Source organism: Octopus sinensis, linkage group LG18, assembly GCF_006345805.1.
Source record: "Octopus sinensis linkage group LG18, ASM634580v1, whole genome shotgun sequence".
Classification (NCBI taxonomy): domain Eukaryota; kingdom Metazoa; phylum Mollusca; class Cephalopoda; order Octopoda; family Octopodidae; genus Octopus; species Octopus sinensis.
The window spans coordinates 47639645-47649644 of NC_043014.1; the positions used below are offsets into that span (position 1 = coordinate 47639645).

At 35.5% G+C, this 10000-nt stretch overlaps 1 protein-coding gene across 1 annotated transcript; it reads left to right on the forward strand.

Moving 5' to 3' along the window:
- Positions 1-3862: 3862 nt before the first annotated feature.
- On the forward strand, positions 3863-9455 carry LOC115221493 (interferon-induced protein with tetratricopeptide repeats 1B-like). Its single transcript, XM_029791689.2, has 2 exons — positions 3863-4356; positions 7450-9455. Exons 1-2 carry the CDS (start codon positions 4306-4308, stop codon positions 8935-8937), a joined length of 1539 nt encoding a protein of 512 aa, XP_029647549.1. The 5' UTR covers positions 3863-4305; the 3' UTR covers positions 8938-9455.
- Positions 9456-10000: the final 545 nt, after the last annotated feature.

A 10000-nucleotide genomic window follows, 5' to 3' on the forward strand; every position in this document is an offset into this window, starting at 1 on the left:
ATATTTTTATTTTTATGTTTTTGTCTTTGGTTTTTCACTGTTTGATTTGCCTATTAGTGGTTTTATCTCTAATTTAATTTATACATATATATATATATAATTTGTATACATTTGTATATATAATGCGTGCACACACACACACACACACATATATATACATATATATATATATATAATGTGTGCATTATGTGGTCGGTCGGTTCAGCTGAAAATATGCACACCTATGTTAAAAGTGCTGGCAAGTTTGCATGACAACTATTTTTTTCCTCAAATGAAACCGATCGTTGCCGCTCCGAGCCCCCCCTGGCACCTGTGCCGGCAGCACGAAAAAGCACCCACTACACTCACAGAGTGGTTGGCGTTAGGAAGGTCATCCACCTGTAGAAACACTGCCAGATCAGACTGGAGCCTGGTGCAGCCTCCTGGCTTCCCAGACTTTTGGTTTTATTAGATTTAATCCTTTGCTTTGATACTGTAATGGTCAAAGGTACAAAGTCCAATATTAAAGACTTTAATAATCAGGTGTGTCAACATTTTTTGTAATGGAATTTTTTACAGGTTCACAAAAGAATATAAGTAGGCGGTATATTTTAGTTGATCAGTTTCTTTACTTGTTGTAGTTGTTATGTAGTATATTTCCTATTTTTATTTGGAGGATTGTGGTTATTAATCAGGTATATCATGGTGTTGTTAGTATAGAAAAATGTTCCCCTTATGCTTTCATGTTCACAGAAGGATTTGGTTAGATGCAGAGGTCGTTGGTCAGCATGTCTCTCTCCAGAAGTTCGTTGTTTTATAAGCAACTAGCAGTATCGCCCGGCGTTGCTCGGGTTTGTAAGGGAAATAACTATATAAGCATTTTTAGAGAGTTACTTCCCTTATAGATGCCAATTTGGGCTTTCTTAGCCATTTCTGTTTTGGTGTCTTCAAGCCATGAAGTCGTTGTTCTAAAAGAACGCTGGTCTCCTTGACAACGCTTTACGACGTTAATTTCCTTACACTCCCTTCCCCACAGCTTCACGAGGGAGGGAAGAAGGGGGAGAAGCAAACACAGGTGCAGGTGTTTGACCATGGACGCCAACTCCGCCGCCATCGGCACACGAAAAATTATGCATTAAAATGGAATAAAAAATTATGTTAAATTATTTTTAAAATCGTAGACTCATCGTAGACGCGCGCTAATACTCAGACGGGCTCGATATGAATCACGACTATAAGATACCCGAATTTGGTTAAACTGCACCGCAAAATGTGGGAGTAGTTAGGAATCTAAATCGAAGGGGACAGACACTCACACAACTACAGTTTTATATATATAGATTTGATTAGTACATAGAGGTTTTAATCCTTACATTTTATTGAGGTAGAGTTTGTTTACTGCGTGCCAATCAATATTTCTTCAATTCTGTTTCAGATGTGGGTATTTTATAATATATTAATTAAGGCCTCTGGATATATCTGAAAGTAGGGCATTACAAAGGAGGTGTTTCATAAAGATGTTTGACGAAAATGTCTGATGAAAATGTTTCTAAACATATTAGATGAAAATGTTTGATGAAAATACTTGTTGAATATGTTTGATGAAAAGGTTTGGTGAATGTTGAAGATTTCTAGCTCCCCTTCCTCCCCTTCACCGTCTCAAATCCCCCTCCCTGGAATGTTGAAGATTTCTACCTCCCCTTCACCCTCTCAAATCCCCCTCTCTGATATGTTGAAGGAAGGGGAGGTAGAAATCTTCAACATTCCAGAGAGGGGGATTTGAGAGAGTGAAGGGGAGGTAGAAATCTTCAACATTCCAGAGAGGGGGGTTTGAGAGAGTGAAGGAGAGGAAGGGGAGGTAGAAATCTTCAATTTGAACTCAGAACGTAACGGCAGACGAAATATGGCTACGTATTTCACCCAGCGTGCTAACGCTTCTGCCAGCTCGCCACCTAATGGGAGCGAATCCTTGCCAACTTATAGCACACGACGGGATCACCAGATCAAATGGTTTCAAGCTATTTGCGCCCATTGTCAGTGGTGAGCACCCTGCCACTAGAGACAGCAGTAATTCGCTCCTATCCACAATATATAGATATGGGGGATCTTTTCATTTTGAAGGCCAAATTTTCCTAGTTAACTAAACAATTTGAAACTTCGTATACTGGTAGAATGTGTCAAAAGAAAACATTATTGTAAACAAAATTGAAAACAAAATTGTAATTCGTAAATTAAACGTAGTTTAATTTTAAGAATTTTAACCAATGAAATCGCAGCATTCGAGCTCAAATTATTTACCTCTTCTCTGTCTTCTACATGTGTTAGAAATAACAGCTATATCTCTTAAATCGATTAATTTCGTCGCCCAATAAAAATATTAACGATATTTTTTGAATATTTTCTTTTATTTTTTTTTACCGAAAAGGCTTCTCCCATGGTTTTGAAGGGCCAGAAACAACAAAAACAAAACAATAATATGCCTAAATAGGTCTCGAGTTTGCGCGTGAAGTGTGAGTAATATTGTAAAAATTTGCGACATGAAAAGATCCGAGATGGGGTTAAGATAGGGAGCAACGGCGATCAGCCACAATAGTGTGGCGACAGACATCACTTCTACGTATATTTACTGCTTTCATCTCTCATAGAGATTTTATAAAAGCCTACTTTTCTCGTTATATAACACACACACACACACACACACACACACACACACACACACATCTGTGAGTGTGATTTCTGATATAAAGGCGGCGAGCTGGCAGAACTGTTAGCACGCCGGGCGAAATGCGTAGCAGTATTTCGTCTGCCGTTACGTTCTGGGTTCAAATTCCGCCGTGGTCGACTTTGCCTTTCATCCTTTCGGGGTCGATAAATTAAGTACCAGTTACGCACTGGGGTCGAAATAGTCGACTTAATCCGTTTGTCTGTCCTCGTTTGTCCCCTCTGTGTTTAGCCCCTTGTGGGTAGTAAAGAAATATATATAAGATTTATAATCTTAGAAGTTCCTACAACACATTACATACAACTTAGGACCAAGTACATCTTCAGTCTTTGTGAGGTCTTACTACACTGAATTACATGAACCCAAGAACCAACCGGTCGTGTCAAGCTGGAGTGTAAGTCATACAACTTTTAGTTGAACGTAACTACGCTTCATTATATACAGCTTTGTTTCATGGAGGAGGAAAGATCTTCTTTAGTACTTGGTTGTACAATGCTTTCCAATGTGTGTAGTAGCGGCGCGCGCACACATTTTTAGCCATTTCAAAAGACTGTGGAATTTATAATCAACTGCACCAGGGTTCCTCTTCCCCAGGGAACCAGACTTAATGGTATACCTGTGGATGTAGGTCCAGCCCCTGCTTTGCTGGGTCCTGTCTCTGATCACGTTGCACCTACAAGGGCATCCAATGATACCAGAGGGCGCACACTCTCCAACTCTGATGTAATCTCCAGGGATACAGGCATCCAGCAACAGGAACTCCATAATGCTATGATGGACCGTGAAGTCTGGCATAACATAGTAAATTCCATTGTCTCGACCACGGTCGAACAATGATGATGATGATATACAGACATACTGCCTGTTGAATTTTAGGTCTAAATATTTGATTTAAAGGTAGAGCGCTGATCAAAATGCTTTATAGCATCTACTGTAGCCCTGTTTTGGCCAATTGCTGTTTATTTAAACTCTGTATAAATAAAAAAAAATGTATTTGTTTTGTATAATTATAATTTGAAAATATTCAAGCACTCGAAAGCTTTTCGCATGCTTTATTACCCGTTCCATTTGTCATTTTATTTTTATTTTTCTCCCATCAACCAAGCGTGACCGACAAGAAAATTGTGCTTTATTATATACACTTCACCGTCAATGCGGAAGTAAAATGTTTTTACAGAAGTCTTTCACTTTTACTCATTTAGTTGGTGACATTAACGGGCGTTGTTATTATTTTCTGAGATTCCCAAAACAGTTTTTATTATTTCTTAATTATTTTACTTCTTCAATCTCGACTATTTTACTTTATTAATCCCTTCACAACTTCCAGCATTCCAATATGACCTGGTTTCCAGAGAGGAACACTTGCACAAAAAGTGACACTCTCTCCGTATATAATATTCGTTGCCATATATTTACCCTTCTGAGAAGCTTGGATAGAGATTGGATATAGATATTGACTGTTATTATTCATTATATCATTTCTACAAATTGACCTTTCTTCATTGCACGAATACAACAGAAAGCATAATTTCACAAAAAGAAAACGTACAAATTTTGTTGTCCAAAGAAAATTTGCCTTTTTATATACACACAGCTATAAAGGAATGGCTGAAGAAATGCAGAAAATAACTGGGAAAATGCAGGAAATTCTACTGGTGAGTATATCAATATATACACTCGCATGAACAAATGTATACTAATACCTATTCTTGCAGAATGTGTGCGTACATGTATGCTAATTCATTTTCCTTATAGAGAGATCGTATAGATAAACACCAAGAGAAGAAGGACTGGATTTAACACCAATCTTTTATTTACAGGAAGTCAAAATATATACAATTAATTTATCACAACATAATAGTGATAGGGAAAATTGCAGCACTTATCATAAAGAGCAAAAACATTTTTTAAAAAGAATCTGTCGCGAGAATGACGACAGGAAAAATTCCTTAACTAGTTCTTCAAAACTACTCTAAGAAGGTTGAGAAAAGCATGACATAAGGTCATGAACAATGCAAAATAGCATTGCCAGAATGAGTGATGAAGTTCCAAGTGGCAAACTAAGTATCCCTGAATAATTTCCCCAAAATCAGGGCTTTTATAAATGCCGTAAACCTGATTCTAAGAACCTTTCTTCATGGAAAAGAAACTTTTCACGAAGATTAGAATCGCGGCCAAGGAAAAAGTGTAAGACAAACAAAAGACAGCCGACATGATTATGACTTCATGTTGCTGCTAAAGTCTTATAACTGCTACAACAGCAGTATAACCCGGCTTTGCTCGGGTTTGTTTCAACCCTTTAGAATTGGAATTCTTGAAAAGTAAAAATTTTGCATTATGTAGCTTGTTATTATCTTTAAGTGAACATTTTTCTGGTTGAAATACACCAAAAAATGGCGACACAGCTGTCAAAAAAATCGTAAAAAATAGGGATTTTCATAGAAAAAAATCACCTTTTTGATGTAAATAATTTTTGGTGTTAACATGGTCCGATTTGAATTTTTTCTTCTACGGAAGGAAGAGCAAGCCTTCTTCTATCATACTCTTAATTTTGGTCAACTTGCGCCACAGGGTCTTGGAGGAGATAGTGTTAGTTGAAGACTACCAAACCTGCCATACACAGACAACTTCAGCTTTATATAGACAGAGATTAATTGTACAGAAATATATAATTTCGCTGCTTTTCGGAGACACACACACACACACACATGTATGTATATATGAATATGTATAAATGTGTGGGTGCGAGTGTATGTGTGTGTGTATATGTGTGTGTTATATACTTATAGGCGTAGTTGTGCGGTAAAAAGGTTGTTTCTCAACCCTGTGCTACTGGGTTTGGTTTCAATGTGCAGCGATTTCAGTTTCCACCAATACAGGGGTTGGACAAAATAATGGAAACACCTTAACGTTTCAAACAAATTTATTTTAATATGGCAGTAATTTTGATATTTGGCAGTAATTACAACTTGAATTCTATGAGATATGGACTTGTACAAAGTTTGAATTGTTTCCAAAGGAATTTTTGTTCAAACAGTCTCCAGTTCTTGTAGTGATGATAGTGGAGGATATCGGCTCCTTCCTTATTTTTCTAAAATGCACAATAAGTGTTCTATAATATTGAGACCTGGGGACTGTGGTGGCCATATAAGATGTTCAACCTCACTAAAATGTTCCTCATACCATTCAGTAACAACTTTAGCTGAGTGAATTGGTGCATTATCATTCTGAAAGATTGCATTTCGCTCCGGAAACAGTTCTGCAACCATTGGATGAATTTGATCAGATAAAATGCTTCAATAATCTTGACTATTAATTCTGCCATGAAGGAAAATCATTGGGCCAGCGGATTTCCAAGATATAGCCCCCAAAGCTCATCATTGCAGATCCTCTTCCATGTTTAATAAAAGAAAGCAGTCTGGGTCAAATGCTTCATTTGGCTGACTCCACAAGTACACTCGGTGGTCGGAAATAGGGTAAAAGATGACTCGTCTGAGAAAATAACTTTCTTCCACTGCTCTAGAGACCAATTCTGTAGATTTTTACTCCACTCTAAACAGTTTGCAACATTTGTTTTTGAAGGTAGTGGTTTTCTGATTGCAGCCCTCCCTTTGTGTAGCTCCCAGCGAACTGTTTTTGTGGAAACTGGGTTCTCAAGGTGGTCATTAAGCTCTGCAGTAATTTTGGGAGCTGTACTTTTGTGATCCTTTCACATAAGAGTCCGACGGTCCCTATCTAAAAATTTTGGCTTTCTTCTGGAGTTTTGTTTCGCCGAGGAGGTTTTTCCCTCTTTCTCAAAGATTGTTATTACTTTCGAGACAGTACTTCTTGATACACCAAACATTTCGGCTGTTCTCGTTACGCTAGCGCCTGCGATACGAGCACCAACATTTTGACCTTTTTGAAAGTCCGATAAATCTGTCATTTTAATGAATTTTAATTACCTTATTTTGATGATATCTGAAAAGAAAAAGCAATTTTAGCAAAACATATTAAGCAACACTAATAATAAATAAAAAAACCTAAAAATAGACAAGCTTTTGACAGCTTTATAGATATTTCAAAATTATGATGTGATGATGCTAGGTGTTTCCATTATTTTGCGCCTGTGTGTGAGTGTTATATTATATTACTAGCAGTATCGCCCGGCGTTGCTCGGGTTTGTAAGGGAAATAACTATATAAGCATTTTTAGAGAGTTACTTCCCTTATATAACCCGAGCAAAAATCCTTAAAAATGCGGAAAAATTATGGTAATTTTTTTTTTAAATCGTAGACTCATCGTAGACACGCGCTAATACCCAGAAGGGCTTGATATGAATGACGACTATAAGATACCCGCTTTTGGTTAAACTGCACCGCAAAATGTGTGAGTAGTTAGGAATCTAAATCGGAGTAGACAGACACACATACACAGAACTTTAGTTTTATATATAAAGATAATACAGCCTGTCAATCTTGTTGTTGTTGTTGTTGTTGATGATGATGTTGATGATGATGATGCATTTATCACTCTGTCAAACACACCTCTTACCTTGTTCTCTCACTTATTTACGCTCACTTTTCTGTGCGCATATTAAAAACATCAAACATTCGGTTTCAAAATACTCAGCCACTACATCAACCGAATCAGACTAGGAAAGTTTAGCATTGTTTCATTAACTAAAAATCGAAAATTGGAGAATATTTTTTGTCTATGATAATGTGTGATATCATATTTCATACGCAATCATTTTGTTTTTATTTCAGGATGAGAAACGTAAAATCAAATTGTACAGGGAAAGAATTAAAAGATTTCCAAGTATAATGGAAGAATGTGTTGAGAAAACCGAAGAAGTTTGGTCGCCTCTCTACAAAAAAGTAGAAAATACATTGAATGATGATATCTTATTTGGTTTAGAAGATGAGATTCGTCAAAAGAATGTCCTAGTATATATTCTGTGGCAGATGAAAGATAAATTTTCAGCTGAAAAATTAGCCAATGAAATTCAAGAAAAGAAGCCAGATAACCTGGTGGCATTAACCAACCTTGCATTCATTCATTTGTATAATAGAAATATCCCTGAGGTAAGAAACCTTTTGGATAATCTAAGCAAGCTTGAAGAAAGAGAAAATTTCTTGCTGATAGAAGCAGAAGGCAAAAGAAATGTTGCTTATTGTTTAGCTACTATATCTTTTAAAGATCATGAAAGAGCTGTCGAACTTTACAAAGAGTCTCTCAACGTTTGTCCAGACGATTATCTGTGTATGTTTTCTATTGCTTTGTTGCAATATCGTTGTTTAAGAAAGACCATGGATAAAGAGAAAATGCGTGAAAATATTAAGGAATCAATACAGTACTTAGAGAAAATACGATGTGCTTTTCCACACCATATTGACAAGGCCCTAATGGGAAGAACATTAGCATTGATAGGTTTGTTTAAAATTAGTCCTTGGAATTTTCGTAGTCAACCAGCTGAAGAGTATTTTCAGAGAGCTCTTCATATTTCCCCTGATGACCCCTATGTTTTGCAGAAAAGTGCCAATAATTATATACGTTCATATCAGCTTGAACAAGGAAGAAAATTGCTTGAAAAAGCAATTGAAATAAAGGCAACATCATATTCTCATCATCAGCTTGGATTACTCTATCTAAGAATGAATACACCAAAATATACATATGTCCCAATGAACAAACAATTCTCAGAAGAAACGAATTTATTTGCGAAAGTTTTAAAACATGCTCAAAGTATTCCTCATATAGAAAGGAATGAGTTAATCAACAAAGCTGAATATCACTTTCAACAAGCTCTTGAACTTTCTCCAGAAAATTCAGCTGCTCTATATGATATCATTTTATTATATATGTCTTTGAAAGAATATGACAATGCCAGGAAGTATAGTGAAAGATTTAAAGCAGATATCAAAATGCAAGATGTTAATTTTAACATTTTGTTTGGAAGATTATGTCTTAAAGAAGCAGATGTAAAAAATGATGAAGAAGAAAAAGATCAATTAAGACGTACAGGAATAGATAGGTTTGTTCTGGCTCTTAAATCTGCTGTAGAATTTCTTCCTTTCGACAAAGACCTGATAGAAATTTGGGAGATAAAGGAAATAATACTTGATTTATATGAGTATGGAAATGGAAATGGAAATACTGAATACAAAAAGTTTGTTTTGGAATTCATTCACTCAGTAGAAGACCTTGCAAATGATAAAGAGCTCCAAAATATACTTCACAAGAGTGAATTATAAAAGATAAATTGTGTTCATAAGTATACTAATGATTAGTGGGCGCGTGATATTTGGTTATAAAAACATAATATACAATGAATTATGTTGTTTTCTATTCTGGGAACAAGGTCCGAAACTTTGTGGGAGGGAACCAGCCGATTAGATCGATCCCAGTATGAAAGCACTAAAGAACTGAATGGCATATTTGGCCCTTGTAAATTGTTTGCCTCTTTTCTGGGACACAAGCAAATAACTGAGGCAGCAAAGTCTTTCAACAGGGTAGCCATACGTGGAAGAGTTGTAACTTTCAGTTAAAGGGGCATAAAAGAAATCGATGTAATAAACATCACAGAGAAAATACGTATAAACTTATCATCAGACCCTCGTTAATTCCCTGCACTTCCCATAAAAACATGTAAACATTCCACTAACCAAACGACATTAGTTACTTATTAAAACCTTCTGGCAAACATTAATTCCTCATTAGCAAGGAAGAGCCAGAATATACCCTAGCTATAAAGAAGATGCAGAACAAATTTGTTTGGCAGTTTCATATATTAAGTTTATCTTTGTACTCATCTTAATGTGTATTTTATTTTATTTATCTATTTATCTATACATTGATATATTTATATATATACTTCCATTTATTTATTTTTATTTATTTTTATTTCTATTTGTATTTGTATTTTTATTCATTTATTTATTCATTCTTTGTTTTCTTTTCTATTTTTTTCATTTATTAATTTATAATTAATCTAATTTATAATTAATTTACTTATATTTTAATTAATAGTAATGTCTGTCCGTTTACTTACTGTGTATGTATGTATACGTCCTTTGATGGGCAGACATATATTTTGTAATTTAGTTAATATACGTAGATTTGACGAAATGTGTTCATAAGTATATGTATGTGTATGTATGTTTTCTGTATGTATAAGTATGTTCATAGATGGATATATATGTATATGTTTTTATTATACATAGGAGTACGCAAGTACGTATTTAAATATGTATATATGTAAGTGCGAAGATTTGCAGACGTAGTACAAGAGAGTGTCGTAATTTGTTCATATGTATA